The sequence below is a fragment of the Lissotriton helveticus genome, chromosome 8, assembly GCF_964261635.1.
Source record: "Lissotriton helveticus chromosome 8, aLisHel1.1, whole genome shotgun sequence".
Lineage (NCBI taxonomy): Eukaryota > Metazoa > Chordata > Amphibia > Caudata > Salamandridae > Lissotriton > Lissotriton helveticus.
In genome coordinates this window covers 1,180,626,959-1,180,641,119 of record NC_136069.1, presented here as the reverse complement: position 1 = coordinate 1,180,641,119, position 14,161 = coordinate 1,180,626,959, and the positions used below count along the sequence as shown (strand labels likewise).

At 45.0% G+C, this 14,161-nt stretch overlaps 1 protein-coding gene across 1 annotated transcript in view; it reads left to right on the top strand.

Moving 5' to 3' along the window:
* The window catches only part of SCML2 (Scm polycomb group protein like 2), a 747,375-nt gene that overhangs the window by 688,109 nt on the left and 45,105 nt on the right, over positions 1-14,161 (top strand). The window contains exon 15 of the mRNA XM_078658111.1: positions 5,322-5,482. Coding sequence (XP_078514237.1) covers positions 5,322-5,482 — 161 coding nt within the window. The remainder of the gene's footprint in view (positions 1-5,321; positions 5,483-14,161) is intronic.

The window sequence follows — 14,161 nt, the reverse complement described above, 5'->3', positions numbered from 1 at the left end:
AGGGAACTTCCGAGAATGTATGCCGTGGACACTATACACACATACATGCTCTGTATTCTCGGAGGTAAGGGACGTTTCTAGTCACATCGTGTGCATTGTTTGACTATTTAAAGCGTCTACCTTGTTTCCCCTCCCACCCTTCCTTTGATGTCCGCCGCGCGTGGCCTCTGCCTGTCGCCTCTCCTTCACAGCCCCTCTCTGTCATGGAATCTCAAATTTGGGGACTACATCTTCAAAACAAGCCTGTTCATGTTGACACTTGCAATTAGAATCCTTTCTTTCTTTCCTTTCACCCTTTCTTTCCTTCTTTTCTTTCTTTCCTTCCTTTCCTTCCTTCCTTTCCATCCTTTCTTGCCTTCCTTTTCTTTCTTCCATTCCTTCCTTCCTTTCCTCCCTCCCTTTCATTCCTTTCTTTCCTTCCTCCCTTCTTCCTTCTTTCTTTCGTTCTTTCTTGCCTTCCCTTCCACGTTATCACTCAGCACCACCACAGCATCACTCAGCACCACTCAGCACCACCACAGCACCACCACAGCATCACTCATCGCCACCCCAGGATCACTCAGCGCCCCCCCCAGGATCACTCAGCGCCACTCCAGCATCACTCAGCACCACCACATCATCACTCAGCGCTACCCCAGCATCACTCAGCGCTACCCCAGCATCACTCAGTGCCACCCCAGCACCACTCAGTGCCACCCCAGCATCACTCAGCACCACCACAGCACCACTCAGCACCACTCAGCATCACCACATCATCACTCAGCGCTACCCCAGCATCACTCAGCACCACCACATTATCACTCAGCACCACCACTTTATCACTCAGCACCACCGCATTATCACTCAACATCACCACAACACCACTCAGCACCACCACAGCATCACTCAGCACCACCACAGCATCACTCAGCACCAACACAGCACCACTCAGAACCACCACAGCATCACTCAGCACCACCACAGCATCACTCAGCACCACTCAGCATCACTCAGCACCACCACAGCATCACTCAGCACCACCACAGCATCACTCAGCGCCACCACAGCATCACTCAGCGCCACCACAGCATCACTCAGCGCCACCACAGCATCACTCAGCGCCACCACAGCATCACTCAGCGCCACCACAGCATCACTCAGCGCCACCACAGCATCACTCAGCGCCACTCCAGCATCACTCAGCGCCACCCCAGCATCACTCAGCGCCACCCCAGCATCACTCAGCGCCACCCCAGCATCACTCAGCGCCACCCAAGCATCACTCCGCATCACCACAGCACCACTCAGCATCACCACAGCACCACTCAGCATCACCACAGCACCACTCAGCAACACCACAGCACCACACAGCATCACCACAGCACCACTCGGCATCACCACAGCATCACTCAGCGCCACCTCAGCATCACTCAGCGCCACCCCAGCATCACTCAGCGCCACCCCAGCATCACTCAGCGCCACCCCAGCATCACTCAGCGCCACCCCAGCATCACTCAGCGCCACCCCAGCATCACTCAACATTACCACAGCATCACTCAGCACCACCACAGCATCACTCAGCACCACCACAGCACCACTCAGCATCACCACAGCACCACTCAGCATCACCACAGCACCACTCAGCAACACCACAGCACCACACAGCATCACCACAGCACCACTCGGCATCACCACAGCATCACTCAGCGCCACCTCAGCATCACTCAGCGCCACCCCAGCATCACTCAGCGCCACCCCAGCATCACTCAGCGCCACCCCAGCATCACTCAGCGCCACCCCAGCATCACTCAGCGCCACCCCAGCATCACTCAACATTACCACAGCATCACTCAGCACCACCACAGCATCACTCAGCACCACCACAGCATCACTCAGCACCACCACAGCACCACTCAGCACCACCACAGCACCACTCGGCACCACCACATTATCACTCAGCACCACCACATTATCACTCAGCACCACCACATTATCACTCAGCACCACCACAGCATCACTCAGCACCACCACAGCATCACTCAGCACCAACACAGCACCACTCAGAACCACCACAGCATCACTCAGCACCACCACAGCATCACTCAGCACCACTCAGCATCACTCAGCACCACCACAGCATCACTCAGCACCACCACAGCATCACTCAGCGCCACCACAGCATCACTCAGCGCCACCACAGCATCACTCAGCGCCACCACAGCATCACTCAGCGCCACCACAGCATCACTCAGCGCCACCACAGCATCACTCAGCGCCACCACAGCATCACTCAGCGCCACTCCAGCATCACTCAGCGCCACCCCAGCATCACTCAGCGCCACCCCAGCATCACTCAGCGCCACCCCAGCATCACTCAGCGCCACCCAAGCATCACTCCGCATCACCACAGCACCACTCAGCATCACCACAGCACCACTCAGCATCACCACAGCACCACTCAGCAACACCACAGCACCACACAGCATCACCACAGCACCACTCGGCATCACCACAGCATCACTCAGCGCCACCTCAGCATCACTCAGCGCCACCCCAGCATCACTCAGCGCCACCCCAGCATCACTCAGCGCCACCCCAGCATCACTCAGCGCCACCCCAGCATCACTCAGCGCCACCCCAGCATCACTCAACATTACCACAGCATCACTCAGCACCACCACAGCATCACTCAGCACCACCACAGCATCACTCAGCACCACCACAGCACCACTCAGCACCACCACAGCACCACTCGGCACCACCACATTATCACTCAGCACCACCACATTATCACTCAGCACCACCACATTATCACTCAGCACCACCACATTATCACTCAGCACCACTTCAGCATCACTCAGCACCACCACAGTATCACTCAGCACCACTTAGCACCACCACGGCACCACTCAGCACCACCACGGCACCACCACGGCACCACTCAGCACCACCACAGCACCACTCAGCACCACCACAGCACCACTCAGCACCACCACAACATCACTCAGCGCCACCACAGCATCACTCAGCGCCACCACAGCATCACTCAGCGCCACCACAGCATCACTCAGCGCCTCCCCAGCATCACTCAGCGCCTCCCCAGCATCACTCAGCATCACCACAGCACCACTCAGCACCACCACAGCACCACTCAGCACCACCACAGCACCACTCAGCACCACCACAGCACCACTCAGCGCCACCACAGCACCACTCAGCGCCACCCCAGCATCACTCAGCGCCACCCCAGCATCACTCAGCGCCACCCCAGCATCACTCAGCGCCACCCCAGCATCACTCAGCGCCACTCCAGCATCACTCAGCGCCACCCCAGCATCACTCAGCGCCACCCCAGCATCACTCAGCGCCACCCCAGCATCACTCAGCGCCACCCCAGCATCACTCAGCGCCACCCCAGCATCACTCAGCGCCACCCCAGCATCACTCCGCGCCACCCCAGCATCACTCAGCGCCATCACCCCCAGCATCACTCAGCGCCACCACCCCCAGCATCACTCAGCGCCACCCCTGCATCACTCAGCGCCACCCCAGCATCACTCAGCAGCACCACCCAGCACCACCACAGCACCACTCAGCGCCACCCCAGCATCACTCAGCGCCACCACCCCCAGCATCACTCAGCGCCACCCCAGCATCACTCAGCAGCACCACAGCATCACTCAGTGCCACCACAGCATCACTCAGTGCCACCACAGCATCACTCAGTGCCACCACAGCATCACTCAGCGCCACCACAGCATCACTCAGCACCACCACAGCATCACTCAGCGCCACCCCAGCATCACTCAGCACCGCCACAGCACCACTCAGCATCACCACATCATCACTCAGCGCTACCCCAGCATCACTCAGCACCACCACATTATCACTCAGCACCACCTCATTATCACTCAACACCACCTCATTATCACTCAGCGCCACCCCAGCATCACTCAGCGCCACCCCAGCATCACTCAGCGCCACCATCCCCAGCATCACTCAGCGCCACCATCCCCAGCCTCACTCAGCGCCACCATCCCCAGCATCACTCAGCGCCACCCCAGCATCACTCAGCGCTACCCCAGCATCACTGAGCACCACCACATTATCACTCAGCACCACCACATCATCACTCAGCACCCCCACATCATCACTCAGCGCTACCCCAGCATCACTCAGCACCACCACATTATCACTCAGCACCACCACATTTTCACTCAGCACCACCACATTATCACTCAGCACCACCACATTTTCACTCAGCACCACCACATTATCACTCAGCACCACCACAGCACCACTCAGCACCACCACATCATCACTCAGCACCCCCACATCATCACTCAGCGCTACCCCAGCATCACTCAGCACCACCACATTATCACTCAGCACCACCACATTTTCACTCAGCACCACCATATTATCACTCAGCACCACCACAGCACCACTCAGCACCACTCAGCACCACCACAGCACCACTCAGCACCACCACAGCATCAATCAGCACCACCACAGCATCACCACAGCACCACTCAGCACCACCACAGCACCATCACAGCATCATTCAGCGCAACCCCAGGTTATAGGTGTCACATTTGCTTAAGTTATAACTATTGGCATTGTAAATGACAAAGCTAATAATTTAGCTATTTTCAAAACCGAAACATAAATAAAAAAATTGTCAATTACAAGACCAATAGCTCAAACTTTCCTAATGCGAGACCTATTGCATTGCAAATGCTTGTTGTGATTACCACTCCAAGAAGGCAATGGCAGCCAGGAGCAGGCCAGCTACGTTTTGTGTTACTTCTGCTTTTTGCAAGTCCCATTGCTACCTGCTGTGAAGGACTCTATGTTATGCAAAGGAAGTGTCTTAAGAGCACCTGAGAAATGACATTTGTAAGAGAACCACCCCAAACCAGTTGTGAAGTTTTAGACCGTGGATTCACAGATCTGCATTCCTGTTTCGAAAATGTGTTTAAAAGTGGAATCCAAACAGCTTTGCTTGGTTCCAGTTTCAAGTCCTTCATGATCCACAGCCCCCATCTGTAGTGGACAGCCACTTTTCAAATCTGGCTCAAGTTAGTTCTCACTGCTAATTAAACATTTCTGATGAAATACAATTGTTTGTCACGGTAAAAGTTAGCTATTTTTAGTTGACGTTTTAGAAACTCATGTTGGAATTATTTTAAAACCAAATCCCCTTGTCCTCTGCCAATCAGTATAATGATCTGAAATTTTAAAACTCAGTGATAAATATTTGTTTTGATTGTGAATTCATATGTTATACTGCTCTGTGTGATCTCATTTTATAATCCTTTGCTTCCTTCTGTTTACTGAAGCTGCGAGTTCCACAACTGGGCCAGATCTTATCACACCAGATCGGGAACATTCAAGACTCCACAAAGATCCATCTACGTGGTCCATCGATGAAGTCATGCGATTTATCAAGGAAGCAGATCCACAATCTCTTGCACCACATGCTGAACTATTCAGGAGACATGTAAGGATCACTCACGCCGTTTTTGCTTATCTTTCAACTGCACTCTGTAGGCGTTATCAGATAAGCATGTGTTCATATAATGCCATGTGCAAATAATGTTTTTGGTGTACAGAAAGGCTTTATCCTGTCTCATAACGCCTTGTAAACTAGCTGATAACATAATTGAAAACCTGTTCTAACTGGTCCATAGTTGACAGAGTTCCCACACTTTACGTTTCTCATCCAGCTTGTGTCAAGCTGCATGAGCCTCATTTGGTCAACTCCATGTCCTTGTATTATCTTGCTGACTTTAAAATCCCAAGTCTGCACCCTCCTTCATATTTTTTTTACTTTTGATTTGGAAAACATATTGGCATATTGAGCTAAGTGACATGAATAGACGGATTGAAAAATTAATTTTAAGAAACACCCAACTTGCCCATTCCTTTTGTTATTGTTGCCAGCAGAAAATTCTGTTTCATTACTGTAAATTGAGTCTGTGCGGGTATTGTAACTGCCAAGTACCCAGTTCTTCCATATTGCAAGAAGATTCTGATTATGGTTTGATTTTTGTCCATGGCCAAAATGTTCCTGTCCAGATTTACTAAGTGGAGGTTGTTCCTTTCCTACCCCAGAGAGTTTTATAGCAATCAGTAGCTTAGCAAACCTTTTTTTCCTGTGATTGTTTTTTTGGTCGAGTAGTATGCCAACTAGAATTAAGTCTTCTAGAACAGAGAAAGATTTCCTCATTTTTGATATAATAGGTGGTGATTTCCTTAGTAGCATCCTATTCAGTCAGAGTTCCTTGGGCCTTTCACATTTGGTCCTTCAACGGCGTTTGCACTATCCTTGACAACTGCATTCCTATTTTTGTTTGACAAACAAATGACCAGAGAGATATGAAAATAACAGAACATTATCTTAAAAACCCTCATCCACATATTTGAAGATAATAAGAAAAACGTAAAATCAGACATAATCTACTAAGTATCGCTGAATAGCTTGTTTTACAGAAATAGATTGCCATTGCACCCGGAGTAGCAAGAATTCTGGGAAACTTCTTAATTGTTGCCAAAAAAGTCAGTCACAATGTGCTCAATAGTCTCCGGCTTGCTGCCACAAAGACAGCAAAACCTCTCATCCGTCAGCAGATTTTACAGAGGACCAATGGTCTCTTGAAACAAGAGAATCCATGCTCTCAATGATATTCAAGTAAATCAATATATTTTGGAAGCGATTTTGCAGATAAAGAAGGATTTTTGTAAACTAAAAGTCTGGAGAACTATACACACTTCCTATGTATATTTCACCAACATTTAAAGCCAAGAGTTGTTGGCTGTAAAGAAAAAAATATCCTATTCCAAGACCGAACAAATTAAGCCTGTGGAAATGGCCTGCAGCAGTTTTTTCTCCTCCAAAAGTGCACCAGCGATGGCCCAAAAGCGAATTGCCAGTATAAAAAAAGGCAAAGCCAGGCCCCTCAATGATTTTAAGAAGAGAGTCAGGTGAGTTACTTGATCAAAGACAAACATTTCTTAGGATGAGGACTCGCCTCCATCCTGGCACTTCTAATAAAGTTGTGGCTTCACCATAAAAACTAGGTGGCAGCACCATATGTTAGAGTTGACAAATTAGTAGCCACCTAGGTCTTCATAAACTTCAATATATAATAGTCTCCATTATTGAAAATTTAATCTGGATAGGCATCCAACCAGTGCTACAACAGCTCGATCAATATTTTTGGGGTTTTTTGCATTGTGTACTGTTCAAAATTGGTTCCATCTGTTTGAATTTTCATGCAGACTATCAGAGACGTCTTCCATATTATGAAAACCCTTGAACCAGCGACAAGAACTACTGTTGTTACCAAGCACATGGCCTTGATTTTACTTAAGTTAAGCGATAGATTTTTGTTTTTAGCATAAGATTCCAAATGGTTAATCATTGAAACCAGACCAGAGTCATCCCACAGTCAATATGTTATAATAGAAGGTATGGAACATGCTTATTGCCTAATTGAGGTCTGACCATGGCACAGCCCTCAATCTATTGTTCCCTCCTCCCCCTGTCAATAATGAAGATTGTAAGGCAGAAGAGCATGAGGACACAACCCTGTCCGACCCTATAATGGCTGGTGAACACTAGAGGAAGATGTTTTGTTTGAGACCCTCTCCTCTAACCAACGCTCAGAATAGTATCTGCTGATGCTTAAAGGTATGCTTAGACACACACCTGACATCTTTAAAGAGCCAGTTAAAGCACGTGTTATTAATCCAAGGGTCGATAAAAAGTATAAACCTTCCCCAACTGGCCATTCATACACTGGAGGCCAACTCCCTCCTGTCTGTCTGCTGGTTCCACAGCAAGAAAGTGGGCAAACTCATAAACATCTGTTGAGACTTCCCCACCAGACAAAGAAAGTAAAAAAAAAAAGTAAAAAGATAGATGCAGCAAGAAAGAGGGTGTCTGCTCAGGCTACCAACCAATAGAGAATTGCCAACTTCTTTGGCCAGTTTTCCTGCTTCGATAGAGCTCATTGGGACGAGATAGAGGAGCTCCTCTAACATCTTCCCTGAGGAACATAAAAAAAAGGCATATGAGATTGCATTGTAGTGTAAATTAATTGCGAACTATGTGGCTCCTTTTGCCGCTCTCCCTATCCTATCGTGGACAAACTTCACTCCACAAGACCCTCCTCCCCTTACCAACCTCCTAAGGTACATGTCACACAGAGGTTTCTACAGGGGCTCATTTATTCCAGGGGCAAAGCCAAGGGTGGTCTCACCAAACCTTCACCACCTCCAGCAAATACTGACTTGCTAACCATCCTCCCGATCACGCTACACCTTTCGGGAAGCGCGATAACAAGGGTCCTTTTGACCGGCGGAACATATCTAGAGCTCAAAACATTCCAAACATTCCACCTTGCAAACACAATCTCTCGCTACAACATTAACAGTTGCTCAAGGAGGAATTTCAGGCACTTCTGAAACAAGGGGCGATAGAACCAGTGCCAACAGTCCAGCAAAGCACTGGAGTCTATTCACTTATTCCCAAAAAGGACAGGTCCTTAAGACAATCTTGGAACCCAGACTCTTAAATCAATGTATCTTTACAGTGAACTTTCACATGATCACTCTTCAAGATGTCATCCCATTACTACAACAAGGCGACTTCTTGGCAGCTCTCAACCTCACCGACGCCTATTTCCACATTCCACATTCCTATTCACTTGGCCTATCACCAGTACCTCAGGTTTGTCATATACAACCACCATTTCTAGTTCAAGGTGCTCCCTTTCGGGGTCATAGCCGCCCGCAGGGTTTTCACCAAATGTCTCACAGTAGTAGCAGTTCACCTGCGCGGGCTAAACATGCATGTCCCGTATTTAGACGATTAGCTCATCAAAGGTGCGACTCGTCAGCAGTGCTTCCAACACACTCAGGCTTCAATAAGCTTACTTCACCAACAAGGATATACCATCAATGTAGTCGAATCCTATCTCCAGCCTCTCCAAATACAACCCTATCTAGGAGCCATCCTTGATTCACAGTGAGGGATTTCCATTACCTGGAGTTGCTAGCTGTTCATCTAGTGCTCAAAGCCTTTCTTCCCCACTTCATTGGCTAGGTAGGCTTGCTCAAAACAAACAACATGACAGCCATGTACTAGCTCCAAAAGCAGGGAGGAACCAGGTCTCCTAAGCTCTCTCACCTAGCTCAGACCATTTGAAAATGGGCTCTCCGATACAACATTCATCTGTTAGCGAAGTTCCTGCCGGGTGCTGAAAACAACTTTGCAGATCTCCTCAGCAGGAGGTGTGAATAGGTATTCAACTAGGATCTTCACCAGCAAGTCCTTCCCCCATACTTCCGGTATTGAGGTCATCCACAAATAGACCTTTTCGCCACAGCAGAAAACGCAGAATGCCCAAACGATGCCTCCAGGTTCCCACACCCACAGTCCACAGGCAACACACTATTGATGAGTTGGTCAGAAAAATTTGCTTGCACTTTTCCACCTCTCCTGCCGATCGAGTTTGTAGTTTGCAAACTTCGGCAGGCAAATCGCACACTCATCCTAGTAGCTCCCACATGGGCACGGCAGCCATGGCTCAGCACACACCTGGAACTCTCAGTAGTCCCCCACGAGGTACTGCCAAACAGGCAGGACCTTCTCATGCAGAACCGGGAAGAAATCTGACACCCAGACCCCAGGTCCTTCAACCTTGCGATCTCGGTCCTGAAATCCTAGAATGTGGTTATTTGAACCTACCACAATCCTGTATGGACATCCTTAAGGAAGCACGTAGACCAACTACTCTTGCTTGTTATGCTGCAAAGTGGAAAAGATTTGCCCACTATTTGCCCACTACTGTCATTCCAAACAAATTGAACCCTTAAAATCCAAAGTACAAGACATTGTCTGTTATCAACTGCATTTACATACTACTGGTCTAGCTTTTACATCTATGAAGCTACACATAGCAGCAGTGGCCGCGTATCTACAAAACAGACAACACACCTCTTTATTCAGGATTCCTATCATTAAAGCCTTCTTAGAAGGTCTTAAGAGTTCTTTCTCCTGGGGTGCCACCTGCCCCTACTTGGAATCTCAATTAAAAAAACTCCTGCCCACTCCAGTTTTTATCGTTGAAACAAACTATAATTTCTAGTAGCTATCACTTCACTCAATGTGTCAGTGAGCTCAAGCATTAACTTTAGAAGAACCCATCTTCCAACTACATAGAAATAGGGTGGTACTCCGTACCAACCTTACATTTCTTCTAAGTGGGCTCAAGCATTAACTTTAGAAGAACCCATCTTCCAACTACATAGAGATAGGGTGGTACTACGTACCAACCTTACATTTATTCTAAAGGTGGTGTCTTAATCTATTGAATTGCCAGTATTTTCCCCCAACATTAATCAGTTGCGGAAAGGAGTCTACTATCCCTACATGTAAAACGAGACCTCAAGTATTATATTGATAGAACCATTTAATTTAGGAAAACACAACTCTTTGTTGCTTTTTCAAAACCACATAAAAGAAAGGCCATTTCTAATTGAGGCTTTGCACGTTGGATTGTCAAATGCATTTAAACATGCTATGCTTGTTTTTGTTAAATATTTTTTTTCTACTGAAGATTCATCAAGCAATAACAATAGAAGCAATATTTGCATTAGAACCTATATATTAATATTATTGAAATGTTCAAAACAAAAGCAATTTACTTAATACAGATAAATGCTTATTGTTTTGTATAAAAAAAGAGATAAAGGAAGACAGGAAAAATTGAGGTGAAGCAGGGAAATAGGGAAACAAATATTTAATTAAGATAGTGATCAGTGTGAGGAGAGATGGGCAGTAAAAGGTAACCAAAATAAATCCGATTTGATCTTCTGACGTAACGTTAATGAGGAAACATTGTGTATATTCTATATTCATCACAGATAAAATTCCACCATTTTTTCTCCGATAATTTAGATGCATCTTTCCAACATGAAAGTATGACTTTGAAAGCAAGTTCGAAGTCAGTCGACCAAGATCCTAAGAAAACATTCTGGAATGTTACACTATATTGCCTTTAAAACTTTTTATGCATTTAGGCCAAATAGATTTACAAATGTTCAGAACATGAGAGCAATAGTAGAATAAATGGGTCAGAATACCATTACATGTGGAGCATGACCAACATAGTGGAGAAGGGGATGAGTCACATTAACCCCTTCCACGCTGATGACGAGCTCAGCTCGTCATGAGGTACACCTCTCGTACGCTCATGACGAGCTGAGCTCGTCATGTAACGCGGTATTTACAAAACATCAGCGCACAGCGGGAAAACCGCTAGCGCTGATGCGGTTAAGAAATACATTCTGGGGTAATAACGGCTCTGTTGTATACAAAAAATATAGATTGTGTAATACGCTCAGCTTTGGAGGTACTGGATATTTTTACGCCAAATTTCTGACCAGAATTGTGCAGAGAATGATATAGAAAGATCAGTATCCCATAGTGTTTCAATGTTTTTTTTTAGGTCGCAAAGAAGTAGGTGATATTACATTTTTATATATACAAGCAGCTGTTGGAATAGTCATGGCAAATGGCATCCGAAGGTGTCAAAAGCTGGAGTGGGATTAGGGAAGGAGAGAAGTTATAAGTGAGTAAAAACGAATGTAGAGCTGAGGATATTAGTTCACATTCCTGTAAAAAAGAAAGGATAGTCAATATTGCATTTGTAGCTAGGAAAAATGTTGTGACAGAGTTGTTGTTTGCAAATTGGTGAACAAACATAATATCCTTCTGTTTTCGATGTTTGAAATAAAAAGTTTGGGTCACATTTGAGAAATGTATTGTACCAAAGTAAGGAGGATAGAAACCAAGTATTTTAAAATAGGATGCTTGGATATAAAAGTACAATTTGACATATAAGCAACTTCTTTGAAAGAGAAATCATTCAGGAAGGCCTTCTCAAATGTAATCCATTGTGGAATGGGGAAGTCTTGAAAATCAATCAGGGCATGAAATTGTTGAATAAAAAAGGCAGAGTGATAAAACTTAAAATCAGGGAATCAAATCCCCCTGCATTATTTGGGCATTTAAGTTTAGATATGGAACTGTGTGGGTGTTTATTGTTCCATAATAATTTTGTACCATGTAATTAATTTATGTAAAATAATAATTAGGAATCTTGAAAGATAACATAGAAATTGTATAAAGAACATGTGGTACGATCATCATTCTGATAGTGTCTAGTCTACTCCACCATGATAAATGTAAGGGAGACCAAGATAAGAGTAGCGTTTGTAATTTTGATTTTAAAGTGGTAACAATATGTCTAAGTGTGTTGGAGATAGTAGGAGACCAATTAATTTTGGCGGGACACCATGTAAAACTAGTGTTGGCAAACATATATTGAAAGAAAAATGAGTTTAATTGTAAGATTTCAGTTTTGGAAAAAATCAGTTTATATCCTGATATCCTGGAATATAAATGTATTTCCTATATAAAAGGATCCAGGCTGGCCAAGGGATTGGACATATAGATAAGAACATCACCTGCATAGGCAGATAGCTTAATTTCTAGAGAGCCATGTTTAAATCCAGATATAAATGTATTATGTCGAACACGTTCAAGGAATGGTTCTAGACAAAGAACAAAAAGTAAAGGGAAAGGGGGCACTATTATCTGGTACCGCTATGCAAAGTAAAATAAGAGGAGAAGCGACCATTGACAAAAACACTAGCACGAGAGTCAGAATATAATCATTTTTTGAAAGAAGTACATTTTGGACCCAAGCCAAACCATTGAAGAGTGGTGAACATAAATTGCCAGTTAATACGGTCAATCGCTTTTTCAGCATTTAGAAATGGGGCCGCAAGGGGAGTATTGCTCTTTTTAGCCAATGTAAGGATATTAGAAAACATCCTGACATTATCTGTGGCAAGTCTACCTTTAATAAAACCAGATTGATCAGGTTTAATACAAAGGGGAACAGGTTATAGGTGGAATGCTAGAATTTTAATAAACATTTTGCAATCATAATTAATGAAATAGGGCGAATGTTTTTATAGAGGGTGTGGTCTTTGTCTGGCTTAGGGATAATAACACTCAAGGCTTCTAAAAAAGACCCACTAGCCTTTGAATTCAAAAGAAATAAGTTGAAGATCTCGAATAATTTAGGAACAAAACCCTATTGAAAATCCATCAGGGCATTTTTTTTAGGGATTTGATGGTGTTTAAAACTGCTTGGAGAATAATATTCGCTTTGAATTCTTCAAAAGTGTTGGATAGAGAAGAAGGTTTAGGGAGACCATTGAAAAAATGTTGTATATTAGTTTCTGATGGGGTGATATCTTCTGTATATCATGTTTTGTAGTAGGAGTGGAAGGTTTTGGAGATATCAGAGCCGGAAATCACTTTGGTATTGTTCGATTCATTACGAATGGGGCATATATTTTTACGTTCTGTTTTCATTTTTAAATAGTTAGCTAGCTTTTTGCGGGTCTTATTCTGACCACCATGGAATTTAGATTTGACTTTAAGTAAGATGTTACATGCATCAACAGTATCAAGTTTGTTGGGTTTTAGCTGTGGTCAATTCATGTAAGATCGAGGAAGATTTGGAAAAGAAGTACATTGAAGTGTTTTAATTTGTTGAAGTAAATTGAGATATTGAGAATTTAATCTCTACTTCCTTATGGCAGAATATGCTATAGTGAAAGCCCAAAAAAAGGCTCCAAAAGCATCCGAATTGTTAAAAATGGATATATTATTACGGCAATTTAATTTGAAAAACTCCCAAATGAAAGCAGTAGCATCAGTTATAAAATTATCAGAGTGTAGGAGATTATTAAATCTCCGTCGACCAGTTTTGGAGTCAGCAAAGCATATATCTAAAGAGGAAAGTACTGGTGCATGGTCAAAGATACAAACGGAGCCTACTCTGACAGTTTCAGAGAGGGAAGTAAGGATTTTGTACCCAAGATATAATCAATTCTAAACATTATATGGTGCAAATTAAAAAAATAAGTAAACTCATATTTATCAGGATTACATATTTTCTTAACATTGAATAATGGGGGAGAGGTAAATGTCTCCTGCTTTAATAATGTTGGGGTTGCCAATATTAGCAAGTTTTACTTTAATAGTGTGCGAAAAGTTAGGCTTGACTGGACCATACAAATTAAACAAGGAAAT